We start from the raw sequence: 23692 nt of genomic DNA, 5'->3' as shown, positions 1-23692 counted from the left end.
AAATTAAATAACGGTAACTCCAGGTAGGACTTCAACTACGTAGGAAAAGACTGCTACGTACTGTAAAGAAGCACACTTAAGAAGTTATCAGGCCCAATTAATTAGACACTTACATAAACCTTTTGGCCATAGCCTTCATCAACAAAAGAGAAACACACACCATTCATACACACAAGCAAGCACACCTCATGCACACACGACCACCAACTACAGCATCTCAGGTTGGAATGCCTTATAAATTAACGAGTTATAAAAGAAGACAAAGGAATTAGTTAAAGTACTTAACCTTTTTGTTGGATGACACTTGTTTATTATTATGTTTCCTTCAAGGCCCAGCCTTTTCCAGGGCCATGAAATACTTTAATCTCTATGAAAGAATACATGGGTAAGTCTATTTAGAAAACAAAAGTGAAGTTGGCAAAGGTACATGATTAAAGTCAGTGGCAGACATAAAATGTTATCTGAAATCATATCGGATGCTTTCTCAGAAAATGAGTTTGAACAGTTAGTTCAGGATCCCATTCAAAGCGTAAATGATTGCAAAAACATACCTGACCTCTTGGCAAAAATACTCCTAAGCAAACAGGGAGCATTATGAGAGATACAGGGATTAGTGACCACAACGTCTTTGTAGCAAGACTGAATACCATAACATCCAAATCCACCAAAAATAAACACAAAACATATATATTCAAAGAAGGAGATGAAATTTGGTGCTGCTTTTCTAAGAGACAATCTCCACTCATTCCATCTGACTATGTAAGCTCAGGCCAACTGTGGTTTAAATTAAAAGAAATAGTATCAATGGAAATTGACAGATGTATAATAATTAAATTAATGAGGGATGGTACTGATCGCCCATAGCACACAAAACGGGTCAGAACACTGTTGCAGAAGCAATGAAAAAAGCATGCCAGATTCAAAAGACTGCAAAATCCCCAAGGGTGGCAAAGTCTCACGGAAGCTCAAAATTTAGCACAGTCTTCAATGTGAGGTGCTTTTAACAGATTTCACAAAAATACTCTTTCTCAAAAACTGGCAGAAAACAGAGAGAGAGAGAGATTCTGGTCTATTGTAAAGTTCACCAATGACGAACACAACCAGTACCTTCACTGTGCAATAGCAATGGTAATGTTACAGATGACTGCTACCAAAGCAGAGTTACTAAACTCAGTTTTCTGAAATTCCTTGACCAAAGGAGATGAAGTAAATATTCCACAATTTGAATGAAGAACAACTGCCATCATGACAAATTTAGACACAGGTGTTCTCAGTGTAGCAAAACATCTTAAATCACTAAGGAAAGGCAAGGTCTCTTGTCCAGATAGTATACCCATTAGGAACCTTTCAGAGTATTCTGATACAATTGCTCCTTACTTACCAATTACACATAACTGGTGCTAGTCAAATGATCCATATGTAAAGCCAGGGAAGTTCCACAGGTCACACCAATACTCAAGAAAGGCAATAGCAGTAATTTGCAGAATTACTGACCAATATCTCTGATGTCAATTCACCACAGGATTTTGGAACATATACTGTGTTCAAAAATTATGAATTACCTCCAAGGAAACAATCTATTAAGATGTGGTCAGTACATAATCAAAAAATGTTGTTCTTGTTTAATACAAACAGCTCTTCATTCTCAGGAAGTAATAAGTGCCATCAATAGGGGTCTCAAATTGATTCCATGTTTTTAGATTTCCAGCAATAGCAACATCTAATAAAATTGCTTGCCTACAGAGTTTCATCTTATTATGTTACTGTGTGCATGATTTTCTGTCAAAAAGGTCATAGTTCACAATAACTGAAAGAAAGTCATTGAGTAAAACAGAAGTAATATCTGGCATTCCTTACGGAAGTGTTAATTGAAGCAGCCTACCAGAGCTGGTGTCACCAAATGTATATTTCATTTGCTTTTCTAATCGAACAAGAGAGCGATACGAAAACTGGACATTGACCCTGATCCAAAGGCTGAGCAGTTATATGCAATGTCATCTATACTATGAGAACAACTTACACTAATTATATACGGCAGAAAGTTTGAACTGGTATGCGCAACAGCCTGATTGGCTAACTTTATTGACAGTTAACTTGAAAATGGCACAATGTACTGATTTTTTTCTTAAGAGTTATTTCTCAACACAACCTATCCTGCAACACCTTTACAAGCTTTTCAGACTATTTCTGACCACCCAGTATACATGATTTAGGAGACAATATGAGCAGCCCTCTTAGATTGGTTGCAGGTGATGCTGTCATTTATCATCTTGTAAAGTCATCAGATGATCCAAACCATTTGCAAAATGATTTAGACAAGGTGCCTGTATAGAGCAAAAAGTGGCTAGTGACTCTGAATAATAACGAGTGTGCACTCATGCACATGAATATTAAAAGGAAACCGCTAAATTTTAGGTACATGATAAATCTCACAAGCCCAACACCTTTGAATTCAACCAATACTTCAGGATTACAATTATGAATAACTTAAATTGGGATGGTCACATAAATAATGTTGTGGGAAAAGCAAACCAGAGGCTGTGATTTATTGGCAGGACACTTAGAAAATGCGACAGTTCTACTAACAAGACTGACTCCACTATGCTCGCCATCCTCTTCCGAGTACTGCTGTGCAGCGTGGGATCCACAAAACATATGAATGATGGAGGACATTGAAAAAGTTCAAAGAAGGGTAGCTTGTTTTGTTGTTTTGTATAATTGCACATGAGGGTTTTGTAGATTAGGCTATGGTCTATCCAGAACGACAGTTGTCGGAGACTCAGAGGTGTAAGTATGAGAGGGAAAAGAATGCTGTGCTGTCCACAGATGAGAGCATTAAAATCCTAGTAATTAACTACCTAAGATTCACAACAAAATGCCAGAATTTGAAGTGCTCCTGAAAAGTTGTGAAGCTCACATAATACTAACTACAGAAAACTGATTGAAAACTGAAATTGACAGCAGTGAGATTTTTGGGGAAAATTTTAAATTCAGGCAGTCACTGTAAAGAATCTTAAAAAAGAAACAAAAACTACTGCATAATAAGTATGAAACAATGCAGAGGACTATGAAAGTGAGAAGCTGAATGAAATGAATTTGACTGTCGAGAGCAATGCATGAAGTATTCAATGACTACCATAGCAGAGCAAAAACAGTCTCAGATCACACTTCAGTAGTGATGAGGAGCAAGCTGGAATGTAAGAGATTAGTCAGGAAGAATCAGTATGCAAAGAAATGGGATACAGAAGTACTAAGGAATGAAGAAGTGTGATTGAAGTTGTCTAACAGTATAGATACTGCAATAAGGAACAGCTCAGTAGGCAGTTCAGTTGAAGAAGAATGGACATCTCTAAAAAAAGGCAATCACAGAGGCTAGAAAAAAAAACATAGGTACAAAAAAGGTGACTGCGAAGAAACCATGGGTAACAGAAGAAATACTTCAATTGATTGATGAAAGAAGGAAGTACAAAAATGATCAGCGAAATTCAGGAATACAGAAATTTAATTTTCTTAGGAATGAAATAAATAGGAAGTGCAGGGAAGCTAAGAGGAAATGGCTGCATGAAAAATGTGAAGAAACTGAAGAATGAAATGAATACTAGGAGAATTGACACAGCATGTAGAAAGTCAAAACAATCTTTGGTGACATTAAAAGCAAGGGTAGCAACATTAAGAGTGCAGTGGGAATACCACTATTAAATGCAGTGGAGAGACTGGATAGATGGAAAGAGTACATTAAAGCCTCTGTGAAGGGTATGACTTGTCTGAGGTGACTGAAGAAGAAAAAGAAGTCAATAGAGAACAGATATCCATCATTTTGATTTGCAGCTCCTTGTATTGGCCATGTTTGCAGTTAAAATTGTTGGATGTGAGATCCGCTAGTTATGCAAAACACCATTTTTCTCAGTACCCAAACATGTTTCGGCGCCACTGTGCCTTCAACAGTGGGTTCAAATGTAAAGAATAAATAAAAACGAAAACCCACTGTTGATGGCACAGTGGTGCCAAAACATGTTTGCGTAATGAGAAAGATGGTGTTTTGCATAGCTGGCGGACCTCACATCCCACAAAGAGAACAGATAGGTGATCCAGTTCTAGAATCAGAATTTAAAAGAGCATTGGAAGACTTAAGATCAAGTAAGGCAGAAGGGATAGATAGATAGATTCCTTCAGAATTTCTAAAATCACTGGGGGCAATAGTCAAGAAAATGACTATTCACACTGGTGAACGTATGAGCCTGGTGAAGTACCATCCGACTTTTGGAAAAATATCATTCGCACAATTCCGAAGACTGCAAGAGCTGACAAGTGTAAGAATTATAACACAATCAGCTTAACAGCTCATGAATCCAAGTTGCTGATAAGAACAATATACTGAAGAATGGAAAATAAAATTGAGGATCTGTTAGATGAGGAGCAGTTTGTCTTTAGGAAAGGTAAAAGCACCAGAGAGGCAATTCTGATGTTACAGTTGATAATGAGAGCAACTAAAGAAAAGTCAAGATACATTCATAGAATTTATCAACCTGGAAAAAGATATGACAATGTCAAATAGTGCAAGAAGTTTGAAACTCTGAAGGAAAGGAAAACACAGGAGAACTTTCCAGATTTAATCCTCATACACCGAAAATATGAGTGAAATAAATGTTAGTGTCAGCGGTGTCAAAAAACAGCTGAAATTGTTGAAACTGAACAAAGTTTCAGGGCCCAAAGGGATCTTTATCAAATTCTATATTGAATTTGCAGCTAAGTTAGCTCATCTTCTAACTATAATCTATTGTAGAGCCCTCAAACAAATAGCTCTGGCAAGCAGTTGGAAGAAAGCACAGGTCACACGCAGTTAGAAGAAGTGTAGAGATCCACAAAACTACCACTCAGAATCCTTGAAATTGATTTGTTGCAGAATCTTAGAATATATTCCAAGCTCAAATGTAATGAGACATCTCAAAAACACTGATCATGTGAAACCCAACTCATACTTTTGTCACATGAGATAATGAAAGCTTTCTGAAAAACATGTGACTCAGTACTACATCTATGTTTATTGTCAAAAATATGATCATATGGCATATCAACTGAAATTTGTGACTGGACTGAGGATTTGCTGGTAGGGAGGGCACAGCAGGTTATCGTGGATGTAGGGTCATCGTCAGATGCAGAAGTAACATCGGATGTGCCCCGGAGAAGTGTGTTGGGACCGTTGCTGTTCATGTTGAATATTAACAACCTTGGTGACAATACTAATAGTGATGCAGTTATCTATAATGAAGTACTGTCTGAAAGAAGCAGCATAAATACTCAGAAACTGATAAAACTTCAAAGCAGTGCGAAGATTGGCAACTTGCTTTAAATGTTCAAAAATGTAAAACCGTGCACTTCACCCAACAAAAAACATGGTATCCTGTGACTATAATATCAATGAGACACAACTGGAATTGGCCAACTCCTACAAATACCTGGGTGTAATACTCTGTAGCAATATAAAATAGAATGATCTCACAGGCTCAGTTGTGGGTAAATCGGGTGGTAGACTTTGCTTTATTGGTAGAATCATGAGAAATGCAATCAGTCTACAAAGCAGATTGCTTACAAATCACTCATGTGACCAGTTCTAGAAAATTGCTCAAGTTTGTGGGATCCACATCAAACAGTGGTGGATACAGAAAAACTTCAAGGAGGGGGTGCTGAAAATATCTTGAGCTACCTTTAATTTTACCGTGATAAAAAGTAATCAAGTCACATGCAAAGTTTAAGAAAGTTTTATTTAAACTGATTATGCACATATATGAGACAATGCCATTTTGTGATATAAAAAAGTAACAATTATGGTTCTCTTCCTTAAATGATGAATTCTATGCACCTATTCTTCCTTGCAAACTGGTTAATCACATCGTCAGTAGGACATGTGCTATGTGTTAGCTATCTATGTGCCAAACAGAAATGTATAAAATACATTGACGTGGGCGCACATGCTACATAGGAAAGTACAACTACTCAATAACTCGCTTCAGTCGAGCCGACTGACAAAAGAAATGAACAAATAGCATGCGGGCTGACTGACGGGGGCAGTGTGGGTGACAATGCAGGCAGCCCCACAAGGAGGGCAGTGGGCGCCCCTCATATGTATCTGCCACTGGTCTCAATTAGGACTAACAGAGGATTTTGAACGTACACAAAGAGGGGCAGCAAAAATGGTCACAGGTTTGTTTGACCCGTGGAAGAGTGTCACTGAGATGTTGAAAGAACTGAACTGGCAGACTTTTAAAAACAGAAGTAAACTGTCATGAGAAAGTCTACTAACACAGTTTCAAGAATCATTTTTAAACGATGAGTCTAGGAATATACTACAATCCTCTATGAATCGCATGCATAGAGTATGAGAGGATAAGATTAGGATAATTAGTGCAGGCACAGAAGCATTCAAATAATCATTCTTCCTGCACTCCATACGTGAATGGCACTGAAAGAAACCCTAATAATGGATACAACAGTTTGCAGAGTATATATGCAGACGTAGATGTAGAGTGCCACAGATGTGACACACGAACTGGGGTGGCAATCATTAAAACAAAGGCATTTTTCGTTGGGGCAGGATCTGCTCATGAAATTTCTATCACCATCATATGAAAATATTTTGTTAGCACCATCCTACATAAGGAGATATGATGATCATAATAAAGTAAAGGAAATAAGAGAACAGAACGATTTAAGTGTTCATTTTTCTCGCTCATAGTTCAAGGGTGGAACAGTAAAAAAATAGATTGAAGATGGTTCAATGGAACCTTTGCCAGGCACTTAATTGTAAACTGCAGAGTTTTCATGAAGATGTAAATGTAGATGTAGAATAAAGGATAGAAAATGTATATATGGTATATGTACATTTAAAAAATCCTTTGATCAATATATTGTGAAAACATAATACAATAAATTCTTTCTTGCTACAAATTTTAGTTTGCTTGAGTATTTATAAACAGAAATTTATAAAACCGGGGGTATTCTCTTCTTTAGACATTATGATTTTGGAGAAAATTTGATATTTTTTTGCTGTATTGAGACTTTATGATTGCTCACAAAGCATTTCACCATAAGTGGCAGCATGCTGGGAACCCACTATGCACAGAAAAGTTACCATTCAATTGGTCATGGCTGTAAAAGGCAGCCATATATATCAATATATAAACATGTAACATAAATGTGTATACTTTAAGAAATACCAAAAATTCTCTTTTGGATTACTGCTAGATTTTGGCTAAGTACTTTCCCACTGCATACTGTTCAGGTTATCAAATGGACTAAAACCATATCATCTTCAGAAGAACATGTAATTCTCTGGATAAGGCACAGTCATGACACTAAATTGTAAAAGGCACATGCCTCCTGAAAGCACAGACCTAATGGAAGAGTAACAATGGAGGAAAAGCTGGTCAAAAAGGTTTAAGACTACCACTAAATTTAGAATAGAGAAACTTCAGAATATAGCTCTCACACTTCAATCATGCTATGGCTCCCTTTGCCCTAGATTAGTGATTCCCCAATGACTGGTTACCAGAAAATGGCCAACAATGCAAGAATCTGCAATAGGATTCCAGCTGGACAATCACCAAATGCATGTGCAAATTTTATACAATTCTTGCTAGAGAATAATAGCTGATAAGTATCTAACAATACAAACAATGGAAATTCAAGGATGGAAATGATACACAAAAATGAGGAAAGATAGCCATTCACCTGTAGCTGATCAGCAAGTGATCAACTGACATACATAACAGTATAGGCTTTATTAACTTTTGAATACCATACTTGTCTATTTGATGCAAACATTATGCCATAGACAACTAAACACACCCAAATATCTTGGCCATGGATTACAAGTTTATATGTATCATACAACTGCATGAGTGGTTGTCTCTCCCCAGTTTTGTTCACTGTAAATATATGAAGCAGAGATTAGAAAGACAGAAATAATAAACAAACACAGATATCATTTTTGGGCATCCAAATGAACCATCAGTGAAAATGCAATAAGTACACTGACCACTCACTCACATAATTAACCTTAACATGCACCTCACTGGGGGCCATTTCCCATTAGCAAGTAAAGCCGTTACTGTGTGTTTCATATTTCTTTTCTCTGCTATCTTACAGAATCTGACTTATAGATATATTTCATCATTATCATATTTCCTCACTAACCTTGTAAAGGAATGAACAGCAAAACACAAATAATACCACCAAATGCTGCTACTCCAATTTTCGTCCATATAAAGTATGTTATGATAGCTGTTTCTATAGGTCCAATCCACAAGTAATGTCCAAGTATAAACATCATATCAAACCTATTGACATCGTTAGCCATAAGATTTACCACTTGTCCAATGGTAGTTTGTGCCAAAGCAGTCTTATTAAGCTTCAGCGCCTACAAAATATCAAATAAAACAGTAATTGTAAGCAGCTGTGCATAATGGTAGCTACAACATATATTAAGTTAGATGTTTTTGCACAAAACTGTTACTTTCATTTGTATTCATTTACTTCATTTCATTAATTGCTCTCAAGCAGAACAAATTCAGTTTAAAACATCAGGAGACATAATGCGCATAGTTACATCATTGCATATGTGACTCATTTAACATTATGTGGAACGAAGGAAAATCAATTGTTGGATAAGGATAAGAAGAAAAAGTCTTGACATGACAAAATATAGTGATGATATTAACTCATTTGTTATGTTGGAATTTATTGTGCACTTAGGTAAGAGGAGGGCATTGAAGGTCAGGGCACCCTCTTGCCTCTGGGGCTGATAGAGGGCACAAGGGAGAAGAATCAGCAATAATGAATGGAATAAGAATGGAGAAGGCAGTGGAAACCATTGCGTTATGACACATGTGTCTACAGTAAATGTAGCCTGTAATTCAACAATGTCATGATGATCTTTCCACTGGCAAAAGGCACTGGATTAGCCTCCTGTTTGGATCCATGGTGGGGCTATGAAGCAAGTTGTGACCATGAATAAAAGGTGGAAAAACCAAAGAAACAGTATTAGTCTACAAGTAAGAGCATGAAATGTTGGAAGTCTGAATGTGGTAGGGAAGGTTCAATCTAGATATAGATAAACCTGGTACATGATATCCAAGAAGAAGGCATATTCAATAAGAAGAAGCTATATCCAGGAAGAAGGAGCCATTTCCAGTAAAAAAACAATCCATATTAAAGAATAAGAAGATCTGATTAATTTTTACAGGCGGAGACTGTTGGTGGAAACTGGGAGAGCACTGGAGTGATTCTATAACAATCAGTGGCACATTTTGCAGTATTCAGTGTACCTAACTGAGACTAAACTGTTTAAATTTTAACATTAAAATTAGAAACATGAAGACAGAAGATATTCAACTTATTAAAGAAATGTTATATGTTGAATGCTGAAGGCTTTAAATAATAATGAGGCAATGAAATAAATGTTGGAGAAATTTGATACACAAGCTGAGCAGACCAAAGGATTAAAGACAGATACCAGGGAAATAAAACGTGATATAAAATCTGGTACTGAAATCTCAAAACATAACATTTCAGGATACAAAGAAGATCTGATATGCAAAGTAAATGTCAATAATAAACATTAAGGGGTATTACATGCACAGCTTGGGATCCATATGCAAGAATGTATTACTGAAACAAGGTACTGTATAAATAAAATTGCTAATGAAATATATGGCATAAAAGTGCACATACATAGGTATTTTGGTAAAATTACTGAGGATCTACAGAAATAAGTGTATGGTAATATTGACTTAGCTGGAAATGAATTTCTGTGTCCCAGTGAGTGTATTAGAATGTATGATGATCACAAGCCTGATACTGAGACATATTTGGACTTTAATGCGTTCATAGGTGAACATGGAAATCACATGAGGAGAGATCTGGACAGTATGGAAGATCTGTAATGGTTTTTTCCATACAGAAGCCATTACATACCTTCCACGCAGTCTCAATCACTCCCCTTATGATTTCAATATTTTTGTAGCCCTGAAGAAAGACAAAGAGATGTACATCTGGGTACAATCATGGGTCTGTAGTTACAAACATCTTCTCATGAAGGCACTGACCACTTGTTTCACAGTGGCACAAATGTTTTAACAGTTATGGTGATTATTTTTGGAATAATAAACAGCTACTAAAATTTTCTTACATCTGTCTGGTTTGCATTTGACTGCCCCTTAAACTAGCTTAATGTATTGTAATTGATTTTTATTATGTTAATTGTGTAGTTTTTTGATCGACACTGTAGCAAATCTTAAACCCTGTGTCGTTCACCTTAAGGGAAGGATATGTAGTGTGACAGAATTTGTGAATACACTGCTGCCTTTGCCACCTGAGCAATGTAAAGATACATATTTCTTTTAAAATATAAGTAAAGAATTTCTACTCATTATAATTTTATGAAATAATTACAAAATGTGTATTTTTTATGTTTCATGTTGAACATGCAGGTATCAGAATAACATGGCCTCATATACTTCTTTGGGACTGGACCATCACTAAGTCAGTCAGAGCGACAGCTTCAGTCGATGGCCAGCAACCGTTAGAAGATACCACTTTTTTGCTCTGATTCCCTGTGACAATTATTGCTGTGACTCTCAAATAGAGAAATATCTGTTCCTTTCATGTCCAACCACACTTCAATACATACATATGAATTTAAAGTTTCTACAGGGCATATATTGTATGCTAATACTGATATGGATTCTGTGGCAAAATAGACCAGCATGAAGTTGTTATGTGGAGAAAAGTATCTGCAGTGTTTAAATTTCTGAAATAGTGAATAGAAAACCTTTTCTTCTCATTTGAGATATCATGAATATTTAAAAAAAAACTGACTGTTTCAGAAAGAAAAAGTATTGAATTCTATGTAAAAGACAAAGCTAATGAAATCTCTGGTTTTACTATACAGTACTTCACAAAGTACATTTCACGACCGGCTAAAATTAAACAACAAAAAATCCAGAATGGAGTGCAACAATGGCTGGAAGCTCATTTTGTGATAGTCTTCTTGTTGTGCTTTTCCACAACTCAGCATCTCTACTATATGGTGAGTAAAACTGTCCTTTTCATAATATTGTTTTAACACAGCTTATCTGATATTTTACAAAAAGGATACCATAAGTGATCTACCCTTGAAAAGCACAATACCTTTTAATATCGAGATTGCTTACGGTGAGCACAGTTTCTATAATTATAACTTCAAAATATCTGAGAATTGTTTGCTGAATACAGAGAGTCATGCTAGTTGCAGTGTGGCAGTGTTGATTACCTCTGCTTGAAGCTACAGCAATGAAAAATGAACAATAATATGATACTGTTTCCTTAAGCTATTGTATAAATGAAAAAAAACTATATTGATGTTGACAATAAACACCCCAGACAAGAACTTCCATACAAAGTGAAATTATGCTTGCATAAAATGATCAAATTAAAAATATATACAGAACAAATACGATGTATGTGGTATGTCAGTGCATGGTCACATGAAAAGAGGTGTATCATGGCAATATCAGCATCACAAGCAGAACATTAATAGGCAGAGAGAGTATATGATGAAGCTGAACAGTAATTCAATATGTAAAGAAGATTAAAACCTAATAATCATCGGGTTTTGGAAAAGTATAGTAGAGGAAGGAATAGAATACAGAGTTACAGGAGAATACGGGCTTAACAGTAATAATGATAGAGGAGAAAGTTTCTTTGACTTCTGCAAATAACTTCACCTAATAGTAACAAATATGATGTTCAAGAATTATTTCACAGTGGCACAGAGATTCAGAGATCAGATATTGCAATGTAATTCATACCTATGAGCAGATATTGATTTAGATCACAATTTAATAATGTTTGAGTTTGAGAGAATTATCAGTAAGAATCAGTGTTGAAAGAAGTGCAACACTGCAAGTACTGAGGAATGATGCTGAGCATTTGAAAGTCTCAGAGGAGGTAGATACTGCAAAACCGAATACCACAGAATGTAGTTCACCTGAAAAGGAATGGACATTCCTTAAAAGGGCAATCACAAAAGACGGCGAGGCATATTTAGGTACAAGAAAGGTAAGTGTGAAGAAACGTTGAGTAACAGAATAAGTACTTCACTTGATTAAAGGAAATACAAATATGGAGGACGAAATACAAATACTGCCTTGAAAAGACTGGACTGCAGCAATATATGTCACTCTGCAATTAAATGAATAGAAGTGTATGAGACTAAAGGAGAATAGCTGTAGGTAGGACAGATTTAGCAAACAGAAAAGTCAAAATAACTTTCAGCAAAATTAAAAGCAAAGGTGTCAACACTAAGACTGTCCAAGGAATTCCTCTGCTAAACAAAGTGGAGAGACAAAATAGGTATAAGCTGAAAGGGAAAAGTAGTTCAGAAGCTGCAAAAAGGGGATTTTCACCACTACATGTCAGAGGTATATAAATGAATTGGTGTAAGAAAGATACTATAAGTAAAATGTCACTAATAATAAAAGGGGATTGACAAACTTAGGAAACTATGAAGGTAACAAGAGGGAGGAAACGAAACAACATGGAAAAGGGTAAAAGATCTCACACATGCTGATTTATTTTCCTCTTCATATTTTTGAAGAAAGAAAAAACATTGAGTTATCTAGCTACCACGTTTTTGTTACTGTGTGCAGAATGGTAATCAAATTCATGTTCTGCTGGTAGTTGTCCCAATATTCTTATCCTGCTACCGTGCACCAGTACTCTCTACACTCTTATACAACTGTCTCCATTCTACACTTCTCACCTGCTGGAAATCTTAACACTTTCCATTAATACACATCTATTTCTATTCTATTGTCTTAACTTCCCACAACAGTCAATAAAAGGTTGTAAGAACACTGTACTACACTAATTTGTAAAACAAATGTGCAGTGAAATACATTATGTATCCAAAATGTGGCATACCTTCCTGTAAAGAAGTGAACAACTGGCAACCCTCATTTTGAGGCCCAAGTGAAACATTGCCATCATATACGGATGAATGACGATGGCAGAAATCAAAGAACACAATATCACTGCAGTAGCATACAGATATGCTTCCGATACTGGCATGGTACTTCCTGGTGAGAAATACTGTAACAGAAGACCAAGAAAGAGTGGCTGTGCCACCCTTCACATTTCACCAAAGATTATCAAATACATTCATGATACTAAAAAGCTTGGTTTCAGTAAAGAATATGAAAAATATTTCAAATGTATAACCCTAATTTCTCTAGAACATGATAGGAAGTTGTTGGCTCATATTACACCACTGGTAAAAAAGTCTGAGGTGAGAGTTTGAAAGTACTGACCTGTAAGTTACCTATAAAACCAAAGTTTTCATTCATGGCACATCACTATTCAGATTATATGGGTGATTATGAACAGAAAGGGAAGCTTATGAAAATCTCTGATGGGAAAGTAGGAATATCAACAATTATGAAAAGGATAGATTGTACTCACCATAAAGATGACTTGCTGGGTCGCAAATAGGCACAACGAAAAGACTGTTTCACACTAAACTTTCAGCCAAAGTCTTCTTGAGAAAAGGAAGGAAAACACACACACATTCACACAAAGTGCACCTCGTGGTCCACCTCACACACATATGATCGTGAACTCTTGCTGCTCTAGCTGGCTAGAGCATCAGGAGAAAGTAGTTTTGCGTGAGTGTCGTCTTTATGGTGAGTAGCAATCTATTCTTTTCATAATTGTTGAAAAGAAGGTAGTTCACACATTTTAAAATGGAAGGAAGGTTTTAGGTGGAAAAGTTAGTGAATCCACCTCGTCTTATCTTGTGTTCTTTCTTCGTCAACTATGCTACAAGAAGACATTACAATTCTGTGCAGAAATAAAAAGCATTCTTTAAACAACAGAAGAGAAGTAAGATGAAAATCTTTAAAACTTCACCACAAACTACATTCCTGTATCTGTGGAAACTATCATCATCAAATTTATTTGTTGGTAGTGCAACAGAATCCACATCTGTGGAGCAGCACACACTAGGAAACTCTTCATCTGGCTATTTAATGATGATGAGATTCATTTTTTGGCTAAGGTATTTTAAAGTTTTAGAAATCAACTGAACTATTGTAATCTTTTTTTTCAACATGCATTAGTTAAGTCACATAATGTTCCATATACTCTGAGCTCTGTGGGTGATAAACTTCAAAGTTGGGACAAAAATTTATACTAATCTCAAGAAACCCAACAAAATTATTTGTTTCTGAAGTTTTAAAATATATGGTTCATTGAACAATTCTGAAAGCTTCTTCAGTTAATCTGTCAAAGATGTGTCTATATACAGACCAGTATTAACATCCACATTTACAATAAAATTCACAATCTAAAGCAGGGAAAAGTGTACAAATCTTGCAACTAGCAAAGTAATAATAAATTATCATAAGTGTTCATATTCTTACTCCAGTAATTTTTGATATTCCAAAAATTGTATGTACAAACCGGACAAACAATTCAAGAACTGCTCGAATACATCCATACATCATATATTTCCATCCGTATGCACTGAGCATAACACGCAGATAGCTTGGACTTCTATTCTTCTTCACTGCTCTTCTGCAGTCTTGTTTCCACAACCTGTAATATGTTGGGACCTGCTATTAATAATGTAATTAAATATTATAAGATAAATTGAAGATAATGTCCAACATGTAAATGAACTAAAAACAATACAGAAGAAAATAGAAGAAATAAAAGATGACACATGGAAAAAAGTGATGGGCAATGAATACTACTTCTTCAATAGCTCAATTGATTTCTAGTGCCAGATACCTCTTCTTAATCAAGTAACTGACCTAATACTGGGCAATAGTGTTTTACTTACATCAATGTACATCAATAGTTAGGGTTTCTTTTCATAGCATTTGCGTTTGGAAGACACTAAGAATAACTACTTACAGGCAGTCTTCATTAAACACTCATACATACATTTGGTACATACCTTTCAAATCTTTCACCTAACAGTGATGATTTGTGCTCTTTCAGGGGTGCATACAGGTCTTCAATTTCGATGTCTCTCTTTAAGCCTGTTTTGAAGGTTTTCAATGTCCACCTGAAATACATATTTCAGTATGTACATTAAACTTAAATCTTTCTATGAAAACAAAACACAGACTTTTACAATGATCAAGCTTTATTTGTGCAGTAGCACACAAGGATCTCCATGCATGGGTAGTTTACATCCTTCATACACTAATTGCTTTCCCTGGTGTGAAAGTGAATTAAAATATCCACAAAGGTAAATCACAACACTAGTGACTCATAGTCTGTGATAATCTTTGTAAATTCAGTATAAGCTGCACAGAATGACAGATTTATTAATTTATGTTCCATTTTTAGCAACTCCCATGCTGCCTTACCTACTTACCGGTAATCTGCAGCTAAACAATATGTACTGTTCAATACAGTATGCTTTTAATGTCTTTTTAAATATTTTATTTTATTTATTTTTTGTTAATTAAGTTAAATGAAGCTCCTACTCTAAGGATAAGGATCAAGCTATTTGTACAATATTTTCAAATACTTTTTCTTAATCACTATAACAGACTGACAGATGTACACAAATAGTGAGCGCAATTAAGACTATTTGCAGCACACTCTCTTACTATTTTAGTTGTTTATCTTAATGTCCCTGTTTAAAAATTGAAAGCTGTTAAAAAAAAAATTTCGTAGCTAAGGACTGAGTGCTAACACTAAAAATTACACTTCACTGTTTGTTAAAAATTGGTAACAGGGTTCTAAAAGTACACTGAAGGCATTCTCTTTGTTAATATCTTTACAGATGTGTTCCTTCCATTTGAACTGACAGTCAACATTCATTCCTAAAAACTTTGTGTTTGTTATACAGCCTATTCAATTATTGTCTGTCTTTGATTTGACAGTATTATTTTCCCTCTTCAAGTTGGAATTAATGGTGCTGTTTTTTTCCCTCATCAAAAACTCACAAGACCTCACCTGATTTTTCTACCACAGGAGTTCTGCTTTTTAATCTGAGACTTCAGTGCTGATGTCATCACATAATTTTTCACTCCATCTAATATTATCTGACTAATTAATGATGTACAAAATGTTCTTATAAAATTTTAATTATCATCTTGGAAAAATAAAATTAGATGATTAATAATTTTTTGTTTGCTTGCACCACTTGTCTACAGTCCTGGTACACATTGAAATCCCCACTGACAACATAGTTGCAAAACGCTGAGGAACCAAAATAAAATGGTACAGCCCATTGATAAAGCGAAATGCTGTCCAGTAAAGAAGAATACAACAGAGTCCAACCGCGAGTGACTAAAGGTAGTGAACTTGAGAATCAGATGGAAAAAGGCAGTTACTGTAATAATGTTACAAACCCTCAAAACAGCATAAAGGTGATGTCAATTCCACTTGGAAATCCACAATGAAGGTCAACATACTTTTGCTTGCTGACAGCCATGGAAGACAGTTACATGATACTCAGTGGCGCAGCATGGGGAAGAGAAGGAGGGCAGAGGGGCCTTGGGCCTTGGCAGCGAAGAAGTGGGAGGCGGAAAGGAGCGGCCAAGTTGGGTAATCCTGTCAGAAGCACCAGGCCATGGTCATTACATCAAATAACTGTAACGTCATTGGGACCACATAGGTACTTATGCAGAATTTCATGCCAACTGGACAAGTGGAAGTGGTTCAAAATTTAGTTATAAGATTTGATTTAAACAAATATCCCACAAACTAGGGTTACTTGAAACCTTACATTTATTTTGAGCCTGAAATGGACAAATGTTGCAGTCTATTGACAGAGGCAACAGTTTCTGATGAGTTAGTATTATGAGTTTCTGATATGTAGCGTCTTCAGTACAGACACCTACAGGCTCTGTTCTGGTTCTTTTGTCACAGTGGGGAAAAAAGAAGAAGAAGAAGAAGAAGATTGTTTGGTTTAGTCGTCAAACTTTTGTCTATACATGCACTTTCAAAGGATACAGATTGTTGGTACCTTTTCTTACTATCAAATTTCATACCTTTTACAACTTTATCATAGTCAGTTGAATATTTTTTATAAAATAAACCGCATAAACAGACCAATTTAAAACTGTGTCAACATAGCAAGCAACAGTAGGCTACTTGAGCTCACTGTTTTTCTCTTGTGATTTGCACTCAAGAAACCCTGAACCACTTTTCTAACCTTCAGATGTGATATTAATGTGGGCCCAAGTAGCCTGTAAAATGCATTCATGTACAAAACTATACTTCTGATTGTAAAATGTAGTTTATTAAAACTTTTTCTAATAATTATCAAAAAGAATATGAGCATGTTCTAATCAAATGTGCTTGGAGCTCGCCAACAGGGACTGGAAATGGCCAACACTGAAGGATATTTCATTTTTCTGTTGCGATACACTGCTGCACATTTGTGCCCACCATCCATTTGCTATAGCAGACAATCTCGCACTGTAGCAGATGATGTATCACCTGACAAAAGAAACTGCATCAGGAACTGTACACGTCTGAGGACAAGAGTTTTCTCTGCCAAGTGCCTCTTTACTGCACCAAGTGGCTTTTTCCGCTAAAGCATGGTGCAGGAAGCATTCCCAACTCCCAGTACTTCCTGCACCAACAATGAACTGTCCACACAACAAGTGCAAGTTCTTAAATGTTCCTTTGTTGTTAAATTTATGTTCAAGTTATTTCATTGATAGAACTTAACAGTTTGCCATGGTGTTACCAAATAGGTGCAGGATCCATGAAGACATCAATAATGAGTCAGTTTTGCATGTCTAAAAAGCGAACAACATTGCAAGCTCCCATGACTCCTTTCGAGAACTAGTGAGCAAGACTGAGAACATATTTCAGAGGAACTTTATTCAGCAACTACTTGGGGATCTCATGTCCTGAGAATGAAGTATCCCATCACAAAGCCTGTTAAATTCTAGTGAGTGAAGCAAAATATAGTCTCTTTTATGAGCTATATGCAAACCCCTGTGGTGCAACACGTGTAGCTGTTAGAGACTGACATTCCCAATTGTGTAAGATTAGCTTCCCCTACAGTACCTCAAGTTGTTTATTTGTATTTTGTATTTGCTTTAATCACTGTGTTAGATTAGTTTCACTTGTGGCACCTCAAGTTCATTTATTTGTATATTGTATTTTGCTTTGATCACTGTGTTACATTAGATATGTTTATGGTATCTCCAAGTTCATTTATTTATATTTACATATTTTCTTGATCACTGTGTTAGATTATCCCCATTTACTACACTCCATGAACATTAACAATGTTTCTCATATTGTCTTTTTTTAAAAAAAAAAAAAAAAACACAAAAAAACTAGTTTCCGACACACCTATGTGCATCCCACGTGTGTACTCATAAGAGCTTCATGAGTGGTGGGGATTACTGGACTGATTAAATAGAGAATTTCTGTTCATCTGTTCATACACATTTTAGGGGTCATTTACCTTTGTAAATGAGCTCTGCAGTTAATTCTGCTTGTTAACACACCAATAAAGAAACTGTTCAGTATTCAAATGTCTGTCCATTTTACCCTCCACACCTAGCAAACCCATGGGCAACCCCCGTTCCCCCAGGCCAAGCTGCACACCATGACAGGCCGCACCAAATGGCTGCTGATGTCATGCCCCCACAAATTGTCTAGCGCTTGACACAATGGCACACTGCTCCACCGTTCCAGTGCACAACACAGTGAGTGAAGTGTCAGGTCAGGATGAATCGATCCCTGCTTGCCATTACCTTTGAGTTGAGCCCTGGCTGTCAACCAACCCACCTACAATCCCTCCCCCAATACATCTGCCCTCTTCGGGTCCACCAGTGCATATGGCTGGGTTTCACACTTTCTTCCACCACTGTGCACATATTTGCAGACTCCTCAAGTACCAGTGACTCCACACAATTCACTCTAATGGTTGTGCAGCTCCAGCCTTCAGATGATGTGAAGGTGCACGACATCATCACAAGCCTGCCACAGTCAAGCAGATCTGGTGCCCTGGAAGTCAGGCTAAAAATGTAGCTGTCTGAATCAGAAATGCATTGCATGCATGTACTATTTTCATCAGAGGGCTGCACCAACATGCGGCCCTTACTACTCCTCCATTACCTCCATGCACTTCATGAGTCTACAATACATGAATTGGGTCATGTGCGTGTCTGATGCAGTCCGCACCATATTAGCCATGAAGGTCTATACAAACGTTGATGTGGCAGCCATCATGGTGAACAGTGTCTTTGAGTCTCTCTTCTCTCTCACCCAGGCTCCCATGCCAGAGCACCGAGGTAGGCCATCATTTATATATCCCTATCACTTCTTTCCCTCTGGTGAACCATCATCCTTCCCCTGCCCATACTAACATAGTAGGTCCCCTTCCATCGTCCAATGGCCACCGCTACATCCTCACCATTATCAACAGTTTCACTTGGTGGCTGGAAACTGTTCTGCTGGCCGACATCACATGGACACAATGGCCAAGGCTTTCACAGATGCCTAGGTCTTGCATTTTGGGCATCTCTGCCGTGTGATGATGGAACATGGATTACAATCATGTCTTGCCTATTTAAAATGCTCACCAAAACTTACTGTGCACTTATCCATTTTAAGACAAGTTAACACCCTGCCACTAACAGCATGGTGATGAGATTCCACAGGACCCTAAAAGCTGCCCTTACCCATCAATCCATAACTTGGTCTACAGCCCTGCCACTAGTTCTCCTAGGCTTTTGAATGGCCCACAAAACTGACCTGTGTGTGTCTGCCACCACAGTGTGTAACAGCAACCACTCGCTGTCCCAAGCAACGTCATCAAGCCACAGCTCCTGTTGGCCACTACCAGCACCCTGGCATCTGTACACCAGCTCCACAATCCTGGACCTGGCAATCCTGTAATACTACAGCAAGCACAGCTCTTTCATGCATTGGAGCCTCCACACATGCACACATATCTTGCTCTGAATGAACACCAGGCAGCCAGCTATCCTGCAGTACACTGGCCTACACCTTGTGCTGAAGTGTGGGGAGCAGACCTTTTCTATCCATCTCTGCAGTGCTGCCAGCACAGTATCCATCGATTGATTGAAGATGGCATGTACATTCTACCTCCCCAGCCCTTGTGCACCACCAGGTGTTAGTACTGCGATGGCACCAAACGACAAAAATGGTACCCCAGGCAATGCCACTGAACAGCACTTGGGATCCAAGAGTGGAGGCCACCCCACCATTCATACCACCCCACATCCCAGCAGAACTGCCCACAACACTCACTGCCTACCCCTCACCACCAGACCCATCCTCTGACATCGTGCCTGACTCGCAAGGTGCCACACCAAGCATTCAACACAGGGGCACCAGTTAAAACAAAACAAAAAAAAAAAGAAAGAAAAACACACACAACTCCCAATCCCAGGGGATAAAAACTAAACAATTCCCAATCCCTGGAGAAAAAGGAGTTGAGTTGAAATTACAAGCTGGGTTAGTCAAGTTCTATACAGGGTGATTCACTAACTATTTCCACCAGAAATAACTATGAAAGTATGATAGGAGCTGAAAAGTTTGTGAAACAAATGTTGCATGGGACAACAGGGGCCATAATATGACACTGGTTTTTTGTTGCTAGGTGAGGTCACGTCAGAGATATGAAGGTCAACTTTGTTTTTTTAAATGGAATGCTATAGTTTGGTACTTATTTTCTGATAGCAGCTATCAAGACAAATCCAATGATGTGTAACAGTAAGGTCGTTGAAGGCCAACAAAGGTCAAAAAGGCGGCATGAACGTCTATTTACAGAAGGTGTTCAAAGTGATGATTATTGGTATCAATACAGTTCTGCAATTTTCTTATCATGGATTGAGTGGTATTTCTTATCACTTTGGCACTTATTGAAGCACATGCTTTGACAATTCTCTCTTGTATATCATGCAAATAGTAAATATTTGCCGAATACGGTGTATCCATCTAACGTGCCATTGACATGTAAACACCATTCAATGGTTTCGCAATTCAGCACTAACAGTAAGACTAGTATCGTCGAATCAAGGGAACGTGAATGATGTGTTCCTTTGAAGAACAGTTGATATGCTTCTCATTTATGGAGAATGCCAACGAAACTCAGTGAGAGCTAGAGATTTATACGCTGAAAGATATTCTCAACGCACTCACCCTACATGTATGATAAATTGAGAACAACTGGATCATTAATGCATCAGAAACACCCTCCAGCAAAGGAAAGTTACTAATGAGGAGATGGAAATTGGTACTCTTGCCACTGTGGTTCGAGATCATTGTGTCAGTTCACGTCAAATCGCATGGGGAATCTAGCATGAGCCAGAGTAGTGTTATTCTTGTTCTGCATCACCATAAATATCATCCTTACCATATAAGTCTCCACCAAGAATAAACTGGTACGAATTGTATGGGTCACATTGAATCTGCTGATGGGCTCAACTTCAGATTCAGAGGGATGACACATTTATTAATTTGATTTTATTTACTGATGAGGCTACATTCACGAACCATGGAAATGTTAATTTGCATAACATGCATTATTGGGCAACTGAAAATCCATGTTGGCTGTGGCAAGTTGCACACCAAAAACCGTGGTTGGTGAATGTATGGTGTGGGATTCTGGAGCAAAGAATTATAGGCCCCTATTTCATTGAAGGAAATCTTAATGGTAGGAAGTACACCACATTCCTGCAAGAAACATTAGGTCTGTTATTGGAAGAAATACCTTTAGGAACAAGGAACAGAATGTGGTATCAACACGATGGGTGTCTGGTACATTTTTCGCTGATGGCTAGAAATGAGTAGCAGAGACAATTTCCAAATCACTGGACTGGACGTGGAGGAGATGTGTCATGGCTGACTCATTCACCAGACTTGACACCTCTAGATTTTTTTCTTTTGGGGATTCATAAAAGACATTGTTTATAAAGACATTCCAACTACACCTGAAGATATGCAAGAGAGAATTGTCAGAGCATGTGCTTCGATAAATGCCAATGTGATAAGGAATACCACTCAATCCACGATAAGAAGATTGCAGCACTGCATTGATACCAATTGTCATCACTTCGAACACCTTCTGTAAATGGACCTTCATGCCACCTTTGTGATCTTCATTGACCTTCAAAAACCTTACTGTTACACATCATTGGATTCATCTTGATAGTCACTATCAGAAAATAAGTACCAAACTACAGCATCCCATTAAAAAAAAAAAAAGTTGACCTTCATATCTCTGAGGTGACCCCACCTAGCAACAAAGAACCAACATCATATTATGGCCCCTGTTGTGCCAAGCAACTTGTGTCCCACAAACTTTTCAGCTTCTATCATACTTTCAGAGTTATTAAAGTTTCAAGTCAGAAATCCTAAATCTTAGGACACAACCCCACTGTGAATCAATAGCACAGTCAGCACATGTAAGTGAGCCTCCTGGAACATCATTAACAAATACTGAAAAACATTTATGAACACAGAAAGGGAAAGCAATAAATATCAGACATGAAGATCGCAAAAGCAAAAAACTGTTTGTCACATTCTTAACAAGGATGTTATCTCCTCCACTGCCACCATAATTCCAGTCACAGACCCACTCAACATCCTGATACACAGCTAACTTTGAATGTGAAGAAATTAGAGAACAGTACATAAGCAAAATAATTCTGCACTAAAAAATAAACACTCAAGCTTGATACTGCAGTGCCTTTGTTGTTCAGAATTACAATACAAAATTCCTTCCAACATGCACGCATGTCCAAAGGAACAAGTAGTGTGGCAACCACAGCCATTATGAAATACATGAAACATATTCACAGTTGCAAATAGGGACAACCATCAGCCATCAGCTGTATAATGGTATGACAACAATGAAAATTTGTGCAAGACTGGGACTTGAACCCAGATTTCCCGTTTATCGTGAGTGGTTGCCTTACCATTAGGCTATACGAGCATACTTGAGGGCTGACAACATTTGGAGTTTGGGTATGGGCACAGAGCATGCTCAGATAGCCTAATGGTAAAGTGAGTGCTCGTGAAAGCAGGAAATCTGGGTTGGAGTCCCAGTCTGTCACAAATTTCCATTATCATAATTCCATTATACAGCTGATGGTTGTCTGTATTCGCAACTGCAAATACATTTCATGTAAACACTCTTTCCAGCACAAAAATCAAAAAATGCACAAATGTTGTGATTCAACTAATTACATTTCTCGTCAACTCCAGCATCTCAAAGAAGGTACATTTCCCAATGCACTGAAGAGGAGCATTATCAGACCAGCGCACAAAATAGAATCAAAGGAGGAAAAATAAAACTGCAGACCAATGTCACTGATTCCTGTGCATAGTACAATATTTGAGTCAGTGATGCTGGCACAGCTTAATGACCTTTTTGCAGACAACAGTCTTCTCGTATAAAGATCACAGCACCACAGCAGCTGTCACAGAATTTTTGCACAGTGTCTCTATCTATCAAAATGAAGAAAAAACACTGTGGGATTATTGTTAGATCTCACAAAAACTTTTCATCTGGTAAACCATGTACTTCTCTTGCAAAAACTGATGTCATGAATATCTCTCTCTCTCTCTCTCTCTCTCTCTCTCTCACACACACACACACACACACACACACACACACACACACACACACACACATTGA

The 23692-nt window shown here is 37.4% G+C and overlaps 1 protein-coding gene across 3 annotated transcripts in view; it reads right to left on the bottom strand.

The window, feature by feature from the left end:
* Window positions 1–23692, bottom strand: part of LOC124775036 (probable multidrug resistance-associated protein lethal(2)03659) — a 294648-nt gene that overhangs the window by 201367 nt on the left and 69589 nt on the right. For 2 of the 3 annotated variants that reach the window (XM_047249811.1, XM_047249810.1), the window contains exons 3-6: window positions 14996–15106; window positions 14497–14631; window positions 12961–13165; window positions 8194–8416 (exon numbers count right to left, since the gene is read on the bottom strand). In XM_047249811.1, the coding sequence (XP_047105767.1) occupies window positions 8194–8416; window positions 12961–13165; window positions 14497–14631; window positions 14996–15106 (674 nt within the window). Of the gene's footprint in view, window positions 1–8193; window positions 8417–12960; window positions 13166–14496; window positions 14632–14995; window positions 15107–23692 lie in introns of those variants that run through there. The other variant, XM_047249812.1, reaches the window with a different exon arrangement.

This window comes from Schistocerca piceifrons, chromosome 2, assembly GCF_021461385.2.
Source record: "Schistocerca piceifrons isolate TAMUIC-IGC-003096 chromosome 2, iqSchPice1.1, whole genome shotgun sequence".
In the NCBI taxonomy this organism is placed as follows: Eukaryota; Metazoa; Arthropoda; class Insecta; order Orthoptera; family Acrididae; genus Schistocerca; species Schistocerca piceifrons.
The sequence above is the reverse complement of the archived record's forward strand: the minus strand, read 5'-3'. Positions and strand labels throughout refer to the sequence as shown.